We start from the raw sequence: 23544 nt of genomic DNA, 5'->3' as shown, positions 1-23544 counted from the left end.
AAGGCCATCGAGTCCAACCCCACGCCCAACGCAGGAATCCAACTTAAAGCATAATAGTTCTTTGGAACCTCCGCCTTCGGAGGCAGCCTATCCCAGAGCACCAATCGCTGGAGAGCGGCAGTAGGCAGCATCTGGGTGGGCACCGTGTGAAGCGGGGTGCTGGGCGGGCTTTTGGGCCTGACCCAGCAGAGGCCTGTTGCTGCCGGAAAAACCGGCCTGCCTCCTTGGGCTTGTGGCCATGCGGATGTGGCCAACGCTGCGCCCTCCAGACGTCGCACCGGCGAGGAAGGGAGCCCAGGAGAAGCAGGAGGAAGAAGAAGAGGGCACCGCTACGTGGGGGCGGGAGAGGGGCCCGCCCAGGGGCCGTGACGGGCCGGGCCAAACGAGACACCTCCCCCCCTCCCAAAAATAATCTTTAATGGAGGCGGGAAGCCAAGCGTTCTTCGTCACGTGAGCACGCCGCTTTCCCACCCACCCGCAGACCCTCACTAGTTCCTATTGGTCAACAAGTTGCCTTGACGACTCAGCCGCGGCCGCCTTCCGGTGTCCCAAGCTCTGATTGGTTAGGAGGGCCTGGGCACGGTTTGACAGTCTGGAGGCGGCGGTCTACGATTGGTGCGTTCGCCACTCGCTCACTTGGTGCTGGCGGAGGCGCGGGGCCGGCATCGGAGTCTGGGAGGAAACAAAATGGCGGCGCCAGTGGCCGGTGAGGGACGCGGAGCGGGGCGGGAGAGACCCGGCGGGAGGCCCACCCCCGGACGCAGGCCGCCTCCTTCCTTCCTTCCTTCCTTCCCCCGGGGTGGGCGCTTCCCACCGCACTCCCGGTCTGCGCCCACCCCAGCGGGGTAGCGTCTTGCCCTGAGGCCTGTGAGGCCGTCCTCGGCCTCCCCTCCGCCAGCCTCCGGGGCATCTTTCCACCCGGCGGCGGCGGCGGCATCCCGCGTATGCCTGGTCCACCTTGCTCCGTGTTGCCTGCTCTGGCTGGCAGCAGCGGCCCTCCAGGAGTTCAGGCGGGGAGTTCTGGCCCCAGCCCTCCTGGAGAAGACGCCGCGAGGGCCGCTCTGCCGTGCAAAGCACAGGGGTTTGTGCCCCTGAGCGGCGGCCCTTCCCCTACGCAGAAACAAAACGGGGTTCTCGTGGCCGGGGCCCTGAAATGAGGAGCTGGCTGAAATGGGAGTCGAGGAAGCTTTGGTTTGGATCCCTGCATTGAGCAGGGGCTGGACTTGATGGCCCCTTCCAACTCTACTGTTCTGTGATTCTATGATCTAAGCGGCCTTGTGCCGGCCCAGTATTGCCAAGCTGACTTTCAGCAGTTCTCCAGGATTTCAGACCGGGAGTCTTTCGCCGCCCAGCTGCCCTGGCCTGTGGTGAGAAGATAGTTCGCTGCTCTTAGTGGAGCAGGACGATGGGATGTTCGTGGGCAAATGACAACTTGGTAGAGATGCACCCGAACAGTCCAGTAGTATGAGTGCAGCTTCATCAAATGCAATATCCATATAAAAATTCGGAAATATACTTTAAGAAGTATAAGAAATAGAAAAATTATACAGAGCAATAGGCCTGTTTATGGTTAACCTTTATATTAAACAATATAAAGAAGAAGTGCAGTCTTCTGTAAGTCCTATAGCAACAAGTGTGCTGGATATGCTTGGGATACCAGTAACAATGGTATAATGTTATGCTTGGAAGCAACTGGCCTCAAGAACAGCAGTCAAGGGGACAGCAGAACAATGGAATAGGACTGTGCTTGTATTCAGTGGAAGTCTACCTGCACATACGCTCTTCTATCTAGGTATTAGAATTACCTAAAAACTACCTGATTGGGTTAGAAATACTGCAGAAAGTCGGAACCCTTATGTAATGCTTTAAGGTAACTGTATGATTGGTGGAATAGTTTCATATGCTTTATTTTGAACTGTATAAAAGGCCTATGCTGCCAGTGCCACGTGGTAGTCCTCACCAGTTGCTTTAGGGAGGCTGTCCGTGCTTACGCTCGTATAGAATAAAGGCCTACTTTTGCCTGAAGCCCGTGTTCTCTAATTCCTTAAGGACCCCTAGTCCAAGAACCCCAAATTTCCCGTCATTATTTTGCATAATGTAAAATACTCGTGTCAGTCACCTTCTGGAGGCTATTCTGGGCATCCTTTTATTTATTATTATTAATTGAATTTATTAATCGCCCATCTGGCTGGCTGTCCAGCCACTCTGGGCGACGTACAACATAGGCATACAATACGTAGGCATTAAAAATCAAAAACAATGAAGATAAAATCTAACACACCAGAACAGCAGCACCCATCGGGAAAATTGTCTTTGTTTAACCATTTTTCTTTCCCACTAGGCCCTGCAGTCTGAGATGAGCTTTGATCGCTCTTAGCACCTGCATGAGAGCAGCAGAAACACCAACTCTTTCCCTGATTAGCATCACTGAAAAAGCTCTACAAGAAAGAGGTTCAAGAAGAGAGTCCATCCAGCCCCTGGGGAGTGATGGCCCTTGACACTGTGAAGGAGCTACTAAGCTTTGACTGTGGCTCACTGGTGGCTTACCAGCTGGACAAAAACTCCCAGCTGGAGTCCATCAGTTTTCAAACTATCCTAATGAGGGATGTCTTCATAAATCACCCGGAGGTTGTGCTTATTCATCGAACACACAACCCATGGGGCAAGGCCCTCTACGTGTTCATGGTGGACAAGCCTTTCCTGAAGCTTGAAGGGGAGATGACCAAAGTGATTCACTTTTCAGTCCCCACCAGGGAGTCGGCAGAAGGCCTGGCTCACATGTACCACACCTTCAAGGCCTTCAATCCTGAATGGAAGCAGATCAAGACCTTCCTTGTTGATCCACGCTTCCGGTGGCTGCCAACACTGTCAGAAGCATTCCCCTCTGCAGATGTCCAACTGTCAGTCTTCCATATATGCAAACATTTGCAGCACAAGATCCACCAGGTCTCCCTGGAATTCCACACGGAAAGGCTGATCCTGAGTGCCTTGAGGAATGCTATGTGCGCCCCCAGCGAGAGTAACTTGAAAAAGATGTACACCATCTTGAGTGACTTTGTGAAACCAAACTTGTTGCCCCAGCTCCACAAAGACTGGTTGCTCAATGAAAAGATCTGGGCGTTGCACCGCTGGCGGACCTGGGGGGAATGTAGTCAATATTTTAAAGATCTGGAGATGATTACGCACAGCTTAAGTCAAGTCTACTGCTTAGGGCCATCCCTGGATACCTGTATCACCAGCATAGCAAAGAATTACCAGAAGGGTGTTCTGAAGAGCTCCTTGGAGACTGTGCCATGCCCAGCCACCCTGCTCAGTGGGAATATCTCCTCTGTTCAGAACCTGCTGGTACTTAACTCATCTGCTGTGAACTCTCAGAGGCCCCTCCTTCCTCGGGATCCTCCTCCAACAGCCCCACAGAATCCTCTGACGCAAAAGGCAGAGGTTGCTGCTGAAGATCCAGCTTGCAAGCAAGAGATAGAGATCACTTTAGAAGAGGCTGAACAGCAGATCAAGCAGTCACTGAGTGACATCTGTACAGATCCTGCAGCCAGGCTGTGCTTGAATGAACTTGCAGTTGTCCAAAGTTCTGTATACTTGATGGGAACCAATGAAGACACTGTCAACATACAGCTCCTGGAAGATGCCCAGGTTGTGCGCCTCAAGGGTCTCAACAATTGCACTTGCCACTTCAGCCAAACATTCCAGCTGCCCTGCAGGCATGTCCTGGCTGTGCTGAACTCAAAAGGGAAGGATGTCGAGCCAGAGAGGATCCCTGTGCGGTGGCGCAAGGGGCATGGCGTCTCTCAAACAGGGCAGACCAGCACTGATGGCCTGCTGGAGGTCCTGAGGAGTTCATGGGATGAGTTGTTAGATAAGTACCTGGCTGTGTCATTTCTAACTGTGGAGATCAGTCGGCTTCTGAGCCAGTGTAGCCACGAGGAGTTTGATCGCAGGTACAGCACCCTTCGTGAACTGGCTGATAGCTGGATTGGGCCTTACGTGCAGGTGAAGTTATAATTAAGGTCTGGGGCATCTGGTCCTTGTCCTGGGAGCAGACCCTTCTGCCTAGCTTCTTCCCCGCAGAAGCAGTCTTCTAGCTGTGGTCTCCACAGAAGAGTTAGAAACATAAGGTTAATGTTTCATTGTGATCTGAGTGTCTTTGTGAGAGTAGCATTGATGCACAGTCCAAGATGGTGCATTTACACGCAAACCTGTGCTTTTGTGTGGGACTCTGCAGACAACTCAGAAGAGGGCCGGGGCATGCCTGACATGAACTGTGGTTGGTCACTGGCCCGAGATCCTGTGAAGCTCGACCCCCCTCGCCTCTCTCCACTACTATTGCTCAAAGGCACCAGTGTGTCCCCAATTCTGCACAGCAAAGATGGCCTGGCCTCCCCCACTCCTGCTGTCCTATTCCCTTTAATTATTAAAAGCCCCCCCCCCCCCAAATATCCCATCAAGAGCATGGCTTTCTTTGGTAAAGTCCCAGGTTGTCAGTAAATGAGTCTTTCCTGTTTGTCATTTCTCAGTATCAGCCATTAATTATCATTCTTGCTCTAGTGAGGAAACAGGGTGGGGCACCTCTGCAAGTGTACACAGGAGCAGTTTGGCTAGTTCTGGCCTCCTGTACTCTGCCAGGCAGCAAGCCAGTGCCAGAGTTGGCAGAAGCACCCAGTTGTGTGTTGTGTCAGACTGGAAACTGTGGTGGAGGAAGGACACAGCAAGACCTGTGGGAGACGCCGTGAGGGGAGATGGGCCGTGGCTGCAGGAAGTGGCAAGCGCTGCAGTTTGGGACATGAGCAGAGAGCGCTGTGTTACACCTTCCACTATGTCCCAGGGAGCCTAGCTGTATAACCACCCCATTTTCTGTCTGGGGCAAATTCTAGTTAGGCTTTTGGAGGTCAGGGTGGGGGCAGGGCATGTGGCCAAAAACCTGGTTACTGAAATGGAAGGACAGACTAGCACAGCACTTCATTTGTGCAAACTTTTATGTAGGCTTTTCAAACCAGAATCATGAGTCTCTTGCAGAGCGTCTCTCCCCTCCTCTTACTTCTCCAGCTGTTCTAGAAACAGAGGCAGGAGGCCCCTGTGGGTTGCCCTCTTCCGCTGCCTCTGCCCCCTCTTGCTGGACGGCCCCAGGCGCTGCACTGAAGCCCATCTCCTCCTCCTCCTCCTGTGGGCTGCCTCCCCTTGCAGTTCTGCAGGCTCCAGTTTCTCTGCCATGAAACACTGAGCAGCATGAATCATGTCTTCCTCGCGCACCCCTGGCACGGGGACTGTGGGGATGCCAGCAATCATCATGGCCAAGGTCAAGATGCAGATATTGGGGGTCAGGTGCAGCCCTGGCTGTGCCCCTCTGTCTTTGCCAAACTGTGCTGACATAAGGAAGACTTCACTGGGCAAGAAGCCCCACCTGGCCGGGGCAAAATCCTTGGGCTGCTGGCTGAGAGAGTGGGGCGGTGGCGCAGAAAAGAGGCACCGCCACCTGTCGCCTGTATGTTCCCTGGGACATTCCTGTGCCAGTCCCTGAGGGGGACGCTGTCTGCAAGAGAGACCCCTGTGTGGCTCCCACCTTGCTGCTGGTATCCCCTGGCCTGGGGCGCTTGGTGAGCGGCAGGCTCCCCCGCAAGGCTGCTTGACGTCTGGCTCCTGGAGCAGCTGGGTGGCACTGAAGTGGAGCGGATCTCCCTGTCTGGCTTGCAGTTGCCTCCTCAGGAGCCCTACAGCGGAGGAGAGCCCGACTGGAGCAGGGGTCTCCCTCGGTATCCCAGAGCAGAGGCCTGACAGGCTGCTTGGTGCCATTTTGACCTCTCTGCTGCTGGATTCTCCTGTGCAAAAGGTGGGGGGGAAGAACATCAGCTGGGGTGTTCTGGGGCATTTTCTTCAGCTGTCCTCCTTAGCAGAGCAGGGAGGCCATAGTGGGAGGTGGGTGAGATGGAGTATTAGCACACTCCATCCTTTGAGGTGGAACGGCACGGAGAAGGTGTGGCAAAGTCATGGGGGGGGCAGATTTTCAGGCTAGGTTGAGGACAGAGCAGATGAAGGGTGTGAGTCCCTTACATGCTGTCAGTATCTGTTTCCATTGCCCACGCATTCTCTTGCCTCCACATGCTGCATAAACAGCTTTCCCAAGAGGGAGATGCTTAGAAGCACTCTGATTTTCATTCCACTGGCTCCCTGTTCCCCACCCCACCCCAGGAGAACCTAGGAGAGGTTGCATGTGGGGCCTTCCTCCTAGTCTTGTCCCTTTTATTTATTTATGTGTTTATTTAATTTCACAGATTTATGTACCACTTGATTGTGGAAAACCTCTTAGCAGTTTACAAAGCATACTGGGTCCAGCTGTCAGGCCTTGCTGAAGAGGTGTGTGGACCCAGGGTGGCCACCTTTGTGCCACTGGGAACAACCACTGATCTTTGGGGTAGTGTAATGAGCCCCCCCCCCGGATTTGGAGGGGGAGGAATAGGAAAGGATACGTGCCCAGAAGCAGAGGAGTGTCTGTTTCTCTCCCAGGTGAAATGTGACTTGTACAGGACATGCAAGGGTTGTGGGAAGGGAGATGCTTCTGCCCAGTGATGCTGTTTCTGAAGGGGGGGGACAATTGGCAGGGAGACAGCAAACTCCTTTTACCCAAACGGGCTGGAAGTGAGCAGGTCTGGGGCTCTGCATTTATCTTCCCTGGTGCGACTAACAGGCACCTTCCGTACGCAGACCTGAAATGGAACCCAGCCTGTTCGTTACGGATGTGCTTCTCCTCCATTGGCATTTTGAGCTGCTTGGGGACCTGATCCCATTTGGACTTGACAGCAGACAGCTGCCTGGTCGTAAATTTGAGAGCAGGTGCTGTCTGCACAAAACTCCTTGGAGAGCAAAAAGGAACCGTTACCTGGACTCAGAGATGAAAAGAAGCCTGAGGAAACTTTCCCCATCCCATAATAGGACATTGTGTCAGCTGAGAGCCGGCCTCTCCTGCTGCTGCTGCTCCAGTGCTGTGCCTGTCCTTAAGTTCCTCCCATTCTAGAACCAGTGTCACAGGGCTTGGCCCTTATGTCACACAGAGCCACTATGCAGCCACTGCCTTGCCCCTCTGCCCAAGGCGTAGTTCCTGGGGGAGTTTGAAAGGGGGGCAGTCGGGTGGCTAAGCCTCTTCCGACTCGGGTGGCCCGGAGTGGGCGCTGCATCTTTCTAAGCCTGTCTCCATAACCAGGCTATCTGTTTGTTTGTTTATAAAAATATTTATATTCTGCAGTATGAGGGCGGTGTACAGCAATGAAACAGAAAATATCCCTTGCTTAGGAGCCCTTGAGGGCAAGGCAGCCAAGGCCGCAGTGAAGTCACCATGCCCAGGATGCCTCTTGCTCTTTTCTCAGGCAGTCTTTATTGAACTGTCACAACTACAGTGAAGTCCACTGCCTTGTGCCTTACACCACTCTTTCCCCATAGCAACAGCCTCTAGGCCCCTGAGTACATGTCTGTTTGGCCAGTAGTTCCAGTCTGGCGCTGCTTGCTACTAAATCTTCTTGCAGTCTGAAAATCAAATCCTCCTTAGTTCGGAACTCTCCTGCCGTTTCTGGGTCCTGTTGTTTGACGAGCAGCTTTGTCTTTTCAGGGAGTATCTTGTGGCATAGGGGTGGCTGCCCCTAGGATTACATTGGAACTGAGGCCCACAAGCCTTGCATTCTGTTGATGGAGCCAAGATGGAGCATGGCTTCACCACTGTTTAATTGTTCATGTGCATTCTCTGAAAAAGACTGGTCTCCTGGGTAGGCGACTTGGGCAGTGGGTGCACAGGCGCATTGGCTGCTTCACTCGTATTTGCAGAAGTTCTTCAGCACTGGGGGGAGGTTGAGCCCATCAATGTCCAGTCGGTGGGCGATGTGTTTCTGGATGGCCAGCCGGCAAAGAGTCTGCAGGGAGGGGACTGAATGGAAAAGAACAGTTAGAAGTGGCCTTTGCTGTGACGCAGCCTCAGTGTGTGGCTTGGGACTCAGTCCTGTTCTCTGGAAAATGTACCCATCTGAGCCCTACCAAGACATGGACCAAAAAGAGCATCCAGAGCTGTTGGAATGCCCCTTCCCAACTCTGGGTGACAACGTGGCTGTTGAGAACGGCCACAGAAGTGCAGTTGGGAAGGAGGGAGCATCCCTGCAGCTCTAGATACACCATAGGCAGAGAGTGCTCAGAATGGCATGTTCCCTGCCCCAGAGAAAGGGCACAGTCGCAGAGGCTTGCCACCTTCCTCTCCAGTTCCTCCCACTGAGGGCAGAGGGGCAGTTTCTGTGGCTGGGCTGCTGAGCTGTCATGGTTTGGACAGGGTTAGTTCAGCCTGGCAGCACATGGAGCGAGCCCCAATTTGTTCTCCTGGCAAGACCTTCCCCTGCAATTCTCCATCTGCAATCCCCCCCCCCCCGTGGGCAAACAAGTGAGAAGGGCATGGGAGCTCCTTCCCGGGGTACAGCGAGGAGACAATTCCTGTTCTTACCTGTTTGTCATGAGCTTTTCTCTGCCTCTTTGGTCAGTGGCTTGTCTGGCATTTTGCCAAACTGATTCATCTTGGCAGCATTTCCAGTGTCACAAACGGGCCACATTCTCTCTGCAGCATATTCCTATCCTAATACTGTTCTTTACAGTTACCTAGGCTCCTTCACTTAGACTGCAAGGACTAACTGAGCTGCTTCCATCTTATATGCCAATTCAGGTAATGGAACATTTGTCATTCCTTGTGTAATGAATGATAGCACCTGAACTGCAGGTTGTGAGGATCAAAACTGAACTACGTATAGCAGGGCCTGGCCAGAGTCAACAGCAGAACCAGCGTCTGGGCTTAACCTCACCCTGGCCTGCAGTGGCCCTTAGGAAGCCCATCTGTTCACTAAGGGACACCTCTTTCTGGCTGGCCTGTTGCTGGGGAGCTCAACTTCCTGACATCTGAAAGGAACATGTGCATCAAAAGGCAGGCGCTCTGTGGCCATCAGAGTCACCCTGCAAGGCCTCTCAAACCTGGGGGGACTATTTTGGGGGGTGTTCTGAAAGCTGGAGTGGATAATGCTCTCAGCTTGTTGTAACCAGGACTTGGTGAGGAAAAGCCCCCAAATAACCCTTCTGATCCCTTCCCCTCCCAGACTCATATTGCCTCTGGACAGGCAGCTTCCTTCCTCTTTCTTCTTTTTTGCAGGCATGTTCTTGGGAAGCTAAACTGACTTTGCAGAAACAGAAATTTGGAATGGCAGAATCTGACCTTGCCGAGGTTTTAGAGAAGGGCCTTGAGCCAGCGCCCTCCCTCTTGCCCTGCTTTGGGGCATCTAATATCATTTAGATCCCTGTGGCAGATTTAGGGCAGCCATTTTTCATAGTGATCACCAGCTGGGCCTGTGGTTCTCTCCTTCACTAATCTTGAGCAAGAGTTGGAGTTTGTTCCCAAGGAGGAGCTGTGCTTGACTTTTGCAGCACAAGTGTACAGATTGTGCTATGGGACTCCGGAGACTGCCGGGATTATAGTGCCAGGGAAGCCTGTGAAGGCTTGTGCCATAACCAGCCTTTAGCCCTCCTGCAGTGGCCCATCTAGTCCCAACATCCTGCTCTCACAGGGGCCAACCAGATGCCTATGGGAAGCCCACAAGCAGGAGCTAAGCACAAGAGCATCCTCCCCTCCTGCCAAACCTGTTCCCTAGAGGCAGCCTCCGGCTGAATGTGCACACCATGGGCAGTTGTGCTTCTTTCATGCCACGATCCACTCTGAGAAACTCTTGTTCTCAATCTGGGTCTTAATTCTTCAGTCTGAAAGACTCTTGAGTGAGGAAATGAAAAAGCTGCCCCTCAGCCAGTTTGCTTCCTAAGAAGGAGGGGGGGGCGAGAGACCAGCTAGGCATAAAGCAGGGGCAGGAAACCTGTGGGAGCTCTCAAGCTCCCATCATCATCGCTGATCATTGGGGCTGATGGGAGTTGGAGTCCCAACAATATCTAAACAGCAGGTTCCCCATGCCTGGTCTAGTTGGGATACAGTCTCCTCAGCCGCTGCCACCTTTTACACTCTCTCCCCTCAACTCTTGTGATTTCTAGAACTTCTGCTATTACTCTGTTTTCACTTCTTATATTCCTGTCTGCTGAACGGTGTATTCCTTCTTTGAAAAGGAAATGTGAGTGCCTTCAAGGAGATTCTGACTTATGATGACCCTATGAATAGGGTTTTCGTGGTAAGCGGTATTCAGAGGATGTTTGCCTTCCTCTGAGGCTGAGAGGCAGTGACTGGCCCAAGGTCACCCAGTGAGCTTCATGGCTGTGTGGGGATTCGAACCCTGGTCTCCCAGGTCGTAGTCAAACACTCTAACCGCTATGCCACACTGGCTCTCATTCCTTCTTTAAGCTGGACCAATTTTCCCTCTGCTTTCCCTCTCTCTGCTAGGATTCCTTCAGGCCCTGTGTTCTCTTTCCTGTTCTGCCCTTGGGTGAGCTTATCAAGCCCCAGGGCTCTCGGCACCTCGTGTCTTCCAGTGGAGGCCCCCAGTTCTGCCTCTCCAGCTAAGACCTTTCCTTCTTCATCTCCAGCTGCCCCTCTGATGTTTTTGCATGGCTGTCTCATTGCTGTTCAGCAACGCATCTTTCCTCCCAAGCCGCCACCTCCTCTTTGATTCATTTGTGTGTCTGCTGACAGCATCACCAAGGACCACAGCCTTGCCTCGGATCTTTGGCTCCTCCCTCTCCCTTGCTCCCCATGTCCAGTTCTCTCTGCTGTGTTGATACTCCCTGCATAATACTCTTTTCCACCCTCTCTGGTAGGACATAAGAAGCACCCGGCTGCAGCTGGGTCAGGCCCAAGGGGGCCCATTTGTTCCAGCATCCCTTTCCTCACAGTGGCCAAGCAGGTGCTCCAATGGGAAGCCCATAAGCAGAACCTGAGTACAACTATTTATTTATTTAAGCCTTTTCTATACCGCTTAATATATATAGAAACCTCTAAGTGGTGTACAGCAGATAAAACAACAGCAAATATAAAAATATACACGAAAGCCACAATACAACTGCATACATAATACAAATTAACAAATAAATTATTAAAACAATTGCCTTGCACTTCTCCAGTCAACATCTCTCAACCTCCTGGCTGTCACTCAGGGTCCAACACACAAATTGCCCCCAAAGTCTACAAGCTTCGCAGCTCTCAACATTACAGCCCTCTCCTTTTGCAATTCCCAGCAACTTGTATTCAGAGGAATTCTGCGTCCAAGAGTGGAGGCAGAACATGGTCATCATAGCTCGTAGCTGAATGATATCCTCCATTAATTTGTCTAATCCTCTGTTAAAGCCATCCAACTGCATCTTGTGGGAACAAATTCCATAGTTTACCTATGTGATGTGTGAACAACTACTTTCCTTTGTCCTGAATCTTCCAGCATTCAGCTTCCTTGAATGACCTCAGTGGATTATATTATTATGAGAGAGGGAGAAAAGCTTTGCATTATCCACTTTCTTCCCCCACTCATCATCTCCTGCCGCAACTATAGCAATTCAACCTCCCTGCCTTCCCTTCTCAAACCTCAGAACTTTGTTGCCAAAGTCAGTTGCCTGTTTTGCATCGCTCAGCCCACTTGATGTCTCCCCTCCTTAGATCCTTTCCCTAGTTTCCAATTCTCTTCTGAGTCTGGTACAAATTATTTGCTCTCACCATTCAAGCTTTCCATGACTGGCCTCCCCCTGTGCCTCTACCTTTATATCCCCACCTGCATCCTGTGTGCCTCCAGTTCTGCCACTCTGAGCCATAGCCAAAGTCTTCTGCTTGATTGATCAAAGTATTTCTATAGCACCCTTTTGCAAAACATCAGGGCACTGTACGGCAGCATAAAAACATTTAAAAGCAATGCAAAATAATTGTTAAAATGACTGACTACTCAAGAGACATTTTAAACAGTTGCCTAGGTCTGTTGGCACAAGAGGCCTGTCTCTTAAATGCTGCATCCCTTTATGCCACTACCACTCCTCTCCCATTTCAACCCCTCCCTCATAGCACTGAAAATCTATAAAGCACCATGTGCATTCAGCATGATGTATAAATAAATGCAGTAATGATAAAGTGGCTGGTAAAAACTGGCAAGGAAAGGGTGGCCTGCTGGCCCATGGAGGCGTTTAAAGCCTCTTTGCAAGAGGGCTGGTTCCCGCCTGCCTAAAAGAGGGGATGGTAAGACCACTTCTTAAGAAACCCTCCTTGGATTCAAAAAATCTAAATAATTATCAGCCAGTCGCCAATGTTCCCTTCCTGGGCACGGTTCTTGAGCATGTGGTTGAGGGCAAGATCCAGACTCTCTGATGGAACCAATTTTCTAGATCCATTTCAATTGGAGTTTAGGCCTGTTTTGACACGGAAACTGCCTTGGTTGTCCTGTTTATCGAGAGAGGGGGGGAGTGTGTCCCTTTAATCCTCCTTGACCTCTGAGCAGTTTTCTTCTGGAACGGCTGAGTTGGGGGGTGGCACTGCTCTGCGGTGGTCCCAGTCCTACTTGGATGGTTGTTTTCAGAGGATGGCACTTGGGGACTGTTATTTGGGCCTGTGGATCCTTCAGTGTGGGGTCCCACAGGATTCAGATCTATCCCCCAAGCTCCTTAACATCAACATGAAACCACCAGGTGGGGTCATCCGGGATGTTGGAGTGTGTTGACAGTGATATGCTGATGATATGCGATTCTACTTCTTCATATCTGCAGTGTGGCAGTGGATGCATGGGACTGATGTCTGGCCTCATTAATGGCAGCTGAATCCAGACAAGACCAAGGCTCTGTTAGTGGGTGGTTCCCTAGACAGGTGGGTGGGGCATGGCCTGCTTTGGATGGGGTTACACTCCCTCTGAAGGAAAAGATGTGCAGCTTGGGGGTCCTTCTGGATCCATTACTGCTGCTTGAGGCCCGGGTGGCCTCGATGGCACGGAGTGCCTTCTGTCAGCTTAGGGAGGTAGCTGGGCTGCCACCCAATCTGGACAGGGATAGCCTAACTTCTGTTGCTTACACTCTGGGGATCTCTAGGCTAGATTACTGCAATGAGTTATATAAGGGGCTGCCTCTGAAGACAGTTTGGAAACTGCAGCTGGTGCAGAACTCAGCAGCCAGACCAGGTCATGATGGTTGGAACTCATAACACCAATTCTGGCACAGCTGCACTAGCTACCAATTAGTTTCTGGACCAAAGTCAAAGTGCTGGCTTTGACCTCATGCTGCTTAGGATCCCAACATCTCAAGGGCCACCTCTCCCCACACGAGCCAACCCAGACCCTCTGTTCATCACCTGAGGCCCTCCTCAATGTGCCCCCTCCAAGGGAGGCATGGAGGGTGGGAGCGCAGGAACAGCTCCCCATTTGTGGAATGCTCTCCCCAGGGAGGCATGCCTGGTGCCATCACTGCCAGGTAAGAACATTTTTATTCACCCAGACCTTTGGAGTTTAATTTTCTGTTTGTTTTTTGTCAGGTGGGGAGAAGTTGGGTTTTGTTTTTCTGTAGTTTTGAGATGTTTTCATTCCTGTTTTTAACGTAAATCCCTTTGAGTTCTCAAGAAAAGTGACTAATAAATATAAATGGTTGTTGTTATTATTGATTGAACCCACTGACCAGTAGCTAATATCACCAATTGACCCCCTCCCCTTTACCTAGTGTGAAAACAAATACAATATTTAGAATGTGGTGGAGATAGTTTAATAAAAATGTTCCAGTATTTCCCGGGAAAAGCTCAGACAAGCTTTCGGCATAGTTAAGTATGGCGCAGGGTGGGGACAGCTATGTTGGGTACCTGTTGGTTAGCACCTGTGACATCACCAAGCATAACCTCCACACACATGCACACATAGCCAGCCTCCAGAACACTTTTGCAAATGTTTTTTTTAAATGTTTGTGAATGTCTATTTTTATTAATATAAAAGGATTGATACATATAAGCCAGTATGTGCATCTTTTCAAAAAGGTGGACAGCCTATGTGGGGCATGAGAGGAAGGTCAGTCCATAGGGTGACGTAAGACCTCCATGGCATACGGAGCAACTTGCCCATTTATTCATCATTCACTTTGCCAGTATTTGTATCCCAAAGACAAGCTGTGAAGCTGCAGTCACACCCTGGGTGAAAATCATCCTGTGGCTACTCTTTGAAGGCAGCATCTCTCCTCACCTTATTGTGCTTCCCAAATTCACCTTCCCTGTTACTAAAAAAAGCTGCATTTGTTCTGCCAACTCTGTTCACTGCTTTTCAGCACCCTAAATGCTTCTGAAGACTGAAAAATATCAAGTAGCTCTCACTTTGCTGATACTGTTTGACTGCTTCATAAGTGTGTGTAACTTGATTCTTCCTCCAGCGAGGATGAACTCTAGTGTGGTTACCATAAAATTCCCAAGTCCTGCTTAGCTGCTCCTCTGGAATGTGTCCCCATGAAAAACAGGCAAGACTGTTGACCTTCATTCTAAATAAACAGGATTTACTTGAGTTATCATTCCCTTGAATATGAGTAATATCTTTTCCTTTGGAAAAGAAAACATTTACTGTTTGCTATGAATATCTTGGTCTGATGAAGAACATGATCTTGAGCTTTTTCTTCTTCTTTTGACTCTGTTGGGCAAAAGTGGCCTCTTGTTTAACACTCACCAAAAGAGCTGCTGCCTCATCCCGCCCTGGGCTCCCACTGGGAGGATGGGCGGGATATAAATCTAATGACTAATAAGTAAGCTGAGTGGTCTATCTAGCCTGGTAGGTACCATCTGCTCTGCCAGGAATTATCAAGTAGTCAGTGCCAGGGCTGTGGAGTCGGTACGTCAAACCTTCGACTCCGACTCCTCTGTTTCTCTACTGTCCAACTCCGACTCCTTCATAAATGGCAAATGTATATTATTTATTTATTTATTTTACTATTTGATTTCTGTCCCGCCCTTCCTCCCAACAGGAGCTCAGGGCGGAAAACAGAAACGCTAAAAACACTTTAAGACATCATAAAAAGACCTTAAAATACATTAAAACAAAAAAATTATTAATTTTATTTTGAAGTCAGTCGGTACATTTCTACCGACTCCGATTCCACCCAAGATTGCTTCCAGCTTCCGACTCCACAACTCCGACTCCACAGCCCTGGTCAGAGGGAGACATTGTGCTGAGCAAGGAAAGGGTTGCTCTTCTTCTCCACAATAATTTTCTGTGGAAATTCATTTGAGTTTCAAGGTATGGCTTGCTTTAGGCAGCAGCTACCCAAACTTTGCTACCTGCTGCTGTCCTTTTAACAGGAGACAATTGGAGACTGCATCTGGGGCCTTTTGCAGACAGAGCCTATGTCCTGCCATTTAAACATCCTCTCCCCTCTCCCACCACTGCCAAGTCATATAAACATACAAAGCTGTCTGCAGTCTTCTGAAGCCCACCCTTGGCCCCTCTAGGACTGAACCTGAAACCCGGGCCCTGCAGTCGGTACTCCGTCCCTGTTCTTCTTTTTTTCTTTTTTTACCTGGGGAGGGGAGGAGAGATTTCCATCCTATGCCACCACTTTTGAGTTTTCAAACAATCCAACAATAAGATAATAACTGGAATTAGGTCCAGGAAATGGTGGGAGAACTTTTGATCTTACCAGACAAACTAATAGGAGAAGAGCCCTGATGGTACACCAGCCAGAATATGATGGGCTTGTTTTAGGAAGTGGCAGTGTGCTCCCACCTCTGCTCCAGGGAGAACCTCAAATGGACTTCCACAGAAAACCAGCTTCAAATGAGAAGGCCTCTTCCCTCCCTTTTTGGTTGTCGTGACCTTGACAAAATGTAAACGGCAACAATGTCAACAGCAATCGTAACTCCCTGGGTCAGTCGTATGTGGCCAGTATGTGGCATTCTGTGTCTAATCCTTCTGGACCAAAGTCAGTTTGATAGCAGATAAATTATTTGCAAGTGTAATTTTCCTGGGAATGTCTTGTCTGGGGGGGGAGGGAGAGAAGGTGGCATTTTTGCCTCATTAACACTTTAATGAAACTGGTAGTGGGCACAACATAAAATTCAGCTAAAGGTGCTACTGCTGGCATAACAATGGACCAAAAGAGGCCTCCCCAAAAAAACCATTTCATTGGTGGTATTCTCTCCCTCTGTCCTTTTACTGCAGGCAACTTCTTTTCTCTCTGCCGCTCTCCTGGATTATTTTCCTATTTTATTGTTAAATGTTTTTTGCAAAATTCGATTTAAAAAAATGGAAGAAATGTGCGGTTCCTTAACTGGCCCACCTTCCAAACAGGTGGCCAACTAATCCTTAACACACGTGCGGGGAACCTTTGGCCCTCCAGATGTTGCTGAATGACAACTCCCATCAGCCCCAGCAACCATGGTCAATGGCCTGTGATAATGGGAACTGCAGTTCAGCAATATCTGGAAGGCCAGAGGTTCCCCATATCTGCCTTAGCAAATCAAGACCAGTCTTTGAAAGCTTGTGCTAAATAAATTTGCTAGTATCTAAGGCTGATATAAAGATACGCTTCATGTTCCTTAACAAGAGTGGCCATGTACCCTACTTTATAGAGGACAGTTCTCTCTTTCAAAGCCTCCTCTATTTGAAGGCCTGTCTAGTCCTTGTCCAATTTAATTTTGTGATTTTAACTTATTTTAAATTATATATTTATTTTAAACTGTTGCAACCTGTCCTGGGACCTCGGAGTGAAGGGTAATAAATTATCATCATCAAAAGATTTGACTTTGGAGATCCATTTTTGCTGTTATTGGGGCTATGGCTTTGTATTTTTGTTGTTAGACATTATTGTGAGGTATGTGGGGGTTGCTTAATTTTTATTTATTGAGATGTTTTCATTCGATTGTTGTTTATTACTATTGTTTGGCTACTTATGTTGATTTATTTTTGTAACTCCTAAAAGTACGGGTTTTTTTGATGTTGTGAGCTGCCTTGAGCATAGCTGCTGCGGAAAGGCAGCATGCAATTAAATGATGATGATCAAGCAATATGAAAGGAGAACCTGGGGGTGGGGAGTCCTTAAAGTTGCACATCAGCAGTCAGCAGACGGACTGGACAGGCACACCAGGCCGTCTGGCCACAGTTTTCCTCCAAGGACATACTTCTTTTTAAATGGTAGCCATTATTTCTAAATTAAATCAATACATTTAAATTAGCATATGCATATCCTCTTTTGCCCTCCTTTTTAAAGACATGCTTCCTGGTTTTTGGTGATGCGTAATTGGTGCCCACCCTCTCATTCCCACATATTAATTCCTGTTCTTCCTGGAGGGAGGGAGGAATGCGGGAAGTAGAAATGCCTTACTGGCCCCTGTTCAAGAGCACATTCTGTTCCTGAATGGTGTGGTGTTTGTGCAAACAGCCCCAGAGAAGGTGCTGTTAGCGTCGTTGTGAAAACAGCCAAAGGCTCCACAGATTTGCTGAAACGGGGTCATTTGCTTTTTGCCCTTTCATGAAGTGTCAAAAGATAACTGGAGGTGGTGCTCCCTCCTGAAGAGGGTGCAGGAAGAAGCATCAATTTCAAAGACAAAAGAGAGAGAACGCATGTTTAGGCAACTCGTTCTCAAGCTAACATTTTCATGCTGATTAATAGAAACTGCGTAGGAACAGTTTTCTGCTGCAGCACAATTTCCTTTGAATAAAGAGTTTCCTCATCTTTGGGATTTCAGGCTGTGATTGATCCTGTTTATCTGAGAGGTGCGCCAATTCCCTCTTGGGCCTTCACACTGGGAATTTGGAAAAAGCCACACATATGCAAATGACTCCACCCTCTGCTCTCTCATACATGAAAAAAGCCAGCAGCCTTAAGGTACGAGATGAAGGCAAGAGTCCGCCCTCTTTAACACTCCCCAGACTGAGGACCCTCAGCCTTTTCAGGCCAGAAGGGGCCTATCCAGCAGGGCTGTGGAGTCGGTGCATCAAACCTTTGACTCCGACTCCTCTATTTTTCTACTGTCCAACTCTGACTCCTTCATAAATGGCAAATGTATATTAATTTATTAATATTAAAAATGTAAATGTACTGCCTCCAAGTCGATTCCGACTTACAGCGACCCTATGAGTAGGGTTTTCATGGTAAGCGGTATTCAGAGGGGGTTTACCATTGCCTCCCTCTGAGGCTGAGAGGCAGTGACTGGCCAAGGTCACTCATTGAGCTTCATGGCTGTGTGGGGATTCGAACCCTGGTCCAAGCTGGGAAAACTAGCCCCGGACCTGCTGGATTCGGCTTGGGAGTGGAACAGCTGGCACTTGAAGCAGACGGCATCAGGCTTTCTCTGCGCTGATAAGGAGCCCCCTCCTGGCCCTTCCTCAGCCTTGTTCTGCAAGGCTCACTGTTTTTAACATATTAAGTCTAAATACTTGCCATTGACACATGCAGCTAGGCACAGCAAGGCTCTCCAGCCCACCACCACTCCACCCACCCACACGTTGAATGCAGCTGCATCGAATCTCCCTTTGGTTCAGGGAGGGGACACCTGTTTGCTTCTTCTTGCACAAGACTGAAAGTAAAGTTCATCAAGGAAAGGAAGTTATTTCTGTCCCTTGCTGGCTCCTCTTCCCAAAAAGCCCAACAGGAGTGGCCTTCTCTTGGCTTCCCACCCCCAGTCCACCACACCCCAACTGGCCACAAAGGCACAGGAGGAACTTGCAGGAGGGGGGAACAGGCAGAAGGAGCCTCTTTCATGGTTCTGCCACAGGGCAAAGGGCTGATAGGAGAAAGATGAAGGAAGGAGTGCTCAGAGGTGAAATGCAGAGGCATTGGTGAGTCCCTGGCTAAGGCTGATCCCTGTCCATGTCAGCTTACCCCTCCAGCAACCATCACATTACTCATGCTGGAGTTTCCTATTCTTTGCCAGCAGCAATTAAAGTTCCTACTCTCAATGGACCGTTTTGATCCTCTTACTGAGCTGCTCAGTTCAATTGGCATTCTGTACATGCCCTGGAACTACTTGGCAGCTAAATGTGCAATGAGCATTGGACTTTGCAAACACATGAGAGGAAACTAAGGTTCCTCTCCCTAGAAATAGGTTACTTGTACATCTGGGATTGAGCGGAGCACAAGCTCTGGATGTATGCTGACTATACACCTGCACTGTTTGCCAACTGCTTATACAAGCATGAGCATCTATTGACTGTCCAAGAGCTGTGGCAAAAACAAAAGCCGCCTTCTGCCTGACTCTTCCCCCCCCCGTGATCTAATAAAAGCTATTTACATTTAGTAAAAGTAAGCCCTGTTTCCCACATCACTCAAGTGCAAATATGATATGAACTGGAGACAGCCCTGCTCCAATTGGTACTTGCCATTCACCTTTGCCCCCTAGGACTGCCCAATTAATTTGCAGCAGGACATTAATATTGTTAAACCTGCAGGAAATCAGCAAATTGACCTATTGTTTGGCAGTGTCCCTTCTGATCAGTCTCCTCCTCTGTCTAACCACCTTTTGTCTCAAAAGTCCCCTCACCTCAACTATGTGTCCCAAAGACATCGTTTTGTTCAGTCCTTATGGATCCTTGACACAGAAATGCCTGTTCCAAGCTGGACTCTGCACACATACTCCAGACGTAGCTAGCTTCCCTCCCTTGCCTCATGTACCCCATCCCCTTGCCTCTTCTCCACGTTTGTTATTTTCTTCAGATTAGTCAGGAACCTTAAGGGAACACAAGCTTTGTGCTCTCTGTTAGGGAGATCCATTCCTCTGTTTGGGGAAACACTAAAGGGTACTGATCTTTGCATCAGAATATTAGTTGCATTGGGTAAATTTTCAATGTAGTCAAAGTATTCTGTACATAATGAACACCAGACTCTGAAATACATTCACAAGAGTTGTGCTTCTAACACCCCAGTAGATAGTTGTGACAATACACCCTGGGGTCACAGTGAAACTTAGGAAGCCCACTCCCTTCTTCCTCTTTTTGGAACAGGTAATTCCTCCTCCTTGTTGTCTCCTCCATTTCCTAAATCTTGTTACCCTCCTGCCCTCATATGGTCCAAACCCGTGTCATTTGCAGATGAGCATTTCCCCTGGTGCATCTATGCCTGCTGTCAGTTCACCAGAGCCCCAATTCCTCCTCCCACCTGCTTCTTATATGACAACCATTATACTCTCTGTCTCTACCTTTATCTCCATCAGAGCAAGAAGTGAAGGTTAGGCTATTGGACCAAGCAATGTGGGTTGTATAATAATAGCCTGCATATTGTATTACAAAAACTAACCATCTTACATTCTGCAACATTGCCTTTGGTGCTTCAAGTTGCAAAGCCATTCTGTGTATGTATTGTTAATAATGATGATGATGTCACATTCCTTGCAAAGCAACCCAAAGCAACTTACAAAAATAAGATTAAAACCAATCATAACAAACCCATTAAAACAACAAACGCAACTCAACCTAAAAACAGATCAGTACAAATGAAGACAGGTCTTGCAAGACCTGCCACATTAAAAGAGACCACCAATACCTGAAGCACTTCAAATTAAGGGCCAAAAGCCAAGGAAGGTTTTGCCTGGCGCCTAAAATTAGACAATGGTGGTGCCAGGCTTACCTCCCTGGTGTGAGCATTTGACAAGTGGGGAGCCACCACGGAAACGGCCCGTTTTCATATTGCCCCCCTCTGCACCTCCCTTGGAGGGGGCACACAGAGAAGGGTCTCAGATGAAGAATGAGGATCCAGGTTTGGTTCATATGGGAAGAGGTGGTTCTTGAGGTATTGCGTTCTTGAGCCCAAATCATTTTATTTGAACCCAGATTAGGACTCAGTGGTTTTTTACTAATCCGCCCAAGTAATAAAAGTGTGTAAAGATAGAGTGCAATACACACACACACCCTTAGACTGCAGCAAACTCTAGATTGAAGATGCCAAATACACCCCTCCTTGGTCAGACACGTAACATGTATGCTGAAGTGATACATGATTAGGAACCCAGGCAGGCCTGGGAACAGCACTGGTTGGTCTGCCAGGAAAAGACTCCCAGCATGTGTGCCACAGAGTACCAGAGGGTTGTGGGTCATGTCTGAGGGCACACACGCAGACTGTGAGGCCTACAGACCAGACACGTCCAGCGTTCACCTACAGCTATGCATAAATAAAGCGGTAAAGATGAGAAATGGTGGTCAAGCTGCGTTTCTCCGCTGGCTGGCTGATGCGAGCTCAGAATTTCCAAGAACACCGTCTGAAAACTACTGCTTTAGGTGATCTTAACCCTTGTACACTTGGGGTTCTCTTTGTCAGGCTCCCCCTGGATTTCTGCCTTTCTATCTCTACTTTCTCCCATCCGCTCTCCTCCCAGGATCATTTGGCAATGATAATACTGAACATCCATATAGCATGTTTCAGAGTGTTCAAGGCACTTCACATACATCATCTTAAAAGACGTACAACAACCTTGTAAGTTAGGCCAATATTATCGCCATGATGGGGAGGGGGCTGTTGAGGCATCCTGGTGGGTTCAGGACAGAGAAGCATCACATCCAGAACATCCTGATTTACAGCTCCATCTCTTACCTGCCACTGTGCTACACCAACCTCCAACTGCTGGCCTCTCTATTTATTTATTTTATTTATTGAATTTCTTAGTCGCCCATCTGGCTGGCTATCCAGCCACTCTGGGCAATGTACAAAATAGGCATACAAATATAATAGACATTAAAAATCTGAAAACAATGACAATAAAGTACACTGCTTATAGGGAGAGTGTTAAGCCTCCACTTTCCCTACACGTCCTTTCCTTTGTCTCATTTCAGTTGTGGGGCCCTTGAGGGCATGGGTCACTTTCTCTCTCTTGGTCCAGGGGAGAAAATGGCTGGATGGGAAAGAATAAGCTGAAGCTGAACCCTGACAAAACCGAGGGACTGTTTGTGGGAGGCAAGGGAAGGTTGGGGGATGTTGACCTGGTGCTCAATAGGATACAATTGCCCCTGAAAGACCAGGTCTGTAGCCTGGGGGTCATTCTTGACTCCCAGCTGTCCATGGAGGCTCAGGTCTCAGCTGTGAGCCGGGCGGCGCTGTATCAACTCCATCTAATACCGAGGCTGAGCCCCTACCTTCCCAACCATCTGCTCTCATCTGTGGTACATGCCCTGACTCCTCTCACCTAGTCTACTGTAATGCGCTCTACGCGGGGTTACCCTTGAAAATGGTCCGGAAGCTGCAACTGGTACAGAATGCAGTGGCTCGCCTGATTAAAGGCAGCCGCCGGCGAGATCACATCGCTCCAGTGCTGAAGGAGTTGCACTGGCTACCGGTTGTTTTCCGGGCCCAATTCAAGGTGTTGGTTCTGACCTTTAAAACCCTATACGGTTTCGGCCCAGTCTATCTGAAGGAGCGCCTCCAACATCATCAGGGATGCCGCTCAACAAGATCAGCCTCAAAAGGCCTCTCTATCCCACCAGTTAAAACAGCTAGACTAGGGAGAGGGCTCTTTCAATTGTGGCCCCCACTTTGTGGAATTCCCTCCCAAATGATCTCCACCATGCCCCCTCTATGATGAGCTTCCGCCGGGCCTTGAAGACCTGGCTCTTCAGGCAGGCTTTTGGGGTGGGCTAGGTTTTATTATTGTTGTTGAGATTTTTAATGTTTTAATGTATTTGTATGTTTTTATTTTGTACGTCGCCCAGAGTGGCTGGACAGCCAGCCAGATGGGCGACTAAAAAATAAATAAATAAATAAAAAACCACCCACGCTTCCTCATACTGCCCAGCAGCAACACCTGTCCCTTTCTGGAGTTGGTCTCTCTCCCTCTTCACACGACTTGCCCACCCAGTTCAGAGCTCTCATTTTGGAATGATCAGGAACTGAACCTTAAGAAAGGTTCTGTCATTATTACAGTGCCGGGAACCCTTTCTGATCTCATGTGGGGTTTCTCTGAACAGAAGGCAGGATACCTACAGCCATATTCCACCTGGATGACTCGGACACTCTTGGTGGAAGCAAAGATGTCAATCACGGCATACAGGGGGCGGGAAGCAGGCAGACCCCTGGCACTAGGTCCCATGTCCTCACCATTGATGACAATATGCATGTCGGCTGTCCCGTCAGGCTGCAAAGTGTAGAGCACCCCAATCCGACTCCTCCGGGCTGTCGCAGGGAGTACATTTGTTTTGTACAAGTCGTCCAGGAGGTGGCTGTAGCGGCCAGGCCTGCTCCGACCCACCAGTTTGTCCCGAGGAATCCTGACTTGCTCAATTAGCAAATAAGGGTTGGAGAGGAAACTCCTCACCCTGGTGGTTGCCTGGTCCTCGGCAGTGCCCACAGTGACTCGGTTGTGGTTGCGGGTGATGGCAAACACCCAGCTGTCCCCCATGTTCACCAGATCTGGCAGCGAGTACTCAGGCAGTACATCCAGGCTGCAAGGATCATGGGCAGTCAGCCCTACCCGCAGATGACCACACCACCCCAGCTCCTTCTCCTCAATCTCTACCAAGAAGATCTGCCCGGGTGCCAGAGGCTCAAGGCTGAAGCACAGGCCGTTCGCAAAGCTCTCCACTCGGGTAGCCTGGGTGCCTGAAGGATCAACACAGACATTGGCCCCGTGGACATGGTGGAACCGAGTGGGCGGGTGACACACAGCAGTCATCTCTGGGCCTC

At 49.4% G+C, this 23544-nt stretch overlaps 3 protein-coding genes across 7 annotated transcripts; 1 reads left to right on the top strand and 2 right to left on the bottom strand.

Annotated features, from left to right (window-relative positions):
* The first annotated feature begins 566 nt into the window (after positions 1-566).
* On the top strand, positions 567-17562 carry ZSWIM1 (zinc finger SWIM-type containing 1). 4 transcript variants are annotated; one of them, XM_061630722.1, is made up of 2 exons: positions 567-706; positions 2342-17562. In XM_061630722.1, exon 2 carries the CDS (start codon positions 2488-2490, stop codon positions 4015-4017), a length of 1530 nt encoding a protein of 509 aa, XP_061486706.1. In that variant the 5' UTR covers positions 567-706; positions 2342-2487; the 3' UTR covers positions 4018-17562. The 4 variants fall into 4 exon arrangements, with proteins under 4 accessions (XP_061486706.1, XP_061486707.1, XP_061486708.1 ...); XM_061630723.1 differs by lacking the exon at positions 567-706 and adding an exon at positions 713-1367; XM_061630724.1 differs by lacking the exon at positions 567-706 and adding an exon at positions 1376-1792.
* On the bottom strand, positions 2131-6746 carry SPATA25 (spermatogenesis associated 25). Its single transcript, XM_061630726.1, has one exon. It carries the CDS (start codon positions 5854-5856, stop codon positions 5047-5049), a length of 810 nt encoding a protein of 269 aa, XP_061486710.1. The 5' UTR covers positions 5857-6746; the 3' UTR covers positions 2131-5046.
* On the bottom strand, positions 6895-23543 carry NEURL2 (neuralized E3 ubiquitin protein ligase 2). 2 transcript variants are annotated; one of them, XM_061630727.1, is made up of 2 exons: positions 22846-23543; positions 6895-7921 (listed from the first exon to the last, which is right to left on the bottom strand). In XM_061630727.1, the coding sequence occupies exons 1-2, from the start codon at positions 23531-23533 to the stop codon at positions 7806-7808; spliced, it is 804 nt and encodes a 267-aa protein (XP_061486711.1). In that variant the 5' UTR covers positions 23534-23543; the 3' UTR covers positions 6895-7805. The 2 variants fall into 2 exon arrangements, with proteins under 2 accessions (XP_061486711.1, XP_061486712.1); XM_061630728.1 differs by having other exon boundaries at positions 22960-23543.
* Position 23544: the final 1 nt, after the last annotated feature.

This window comes from Rhineura floridana, chromosome 6, assembly GCF_030035675.1.
Source record: "Rhineura floridana isolate rRhiFlo1 chromosome 6, rRhiFlo1.hap2, whole genome shotgun sequence".
Classification (NCBI taxonomy): Eukaryota; Metazoa; Chordata; class Lepidosauria; order Squamata; family Rhineuridae; genus Rhineura; species Rhineura floridana.
The sequence above is the reverse complement of the archived record's forward strand: the minus strand, read 5'-3'. Positions and strand labels throughout refer to the sequence as shown.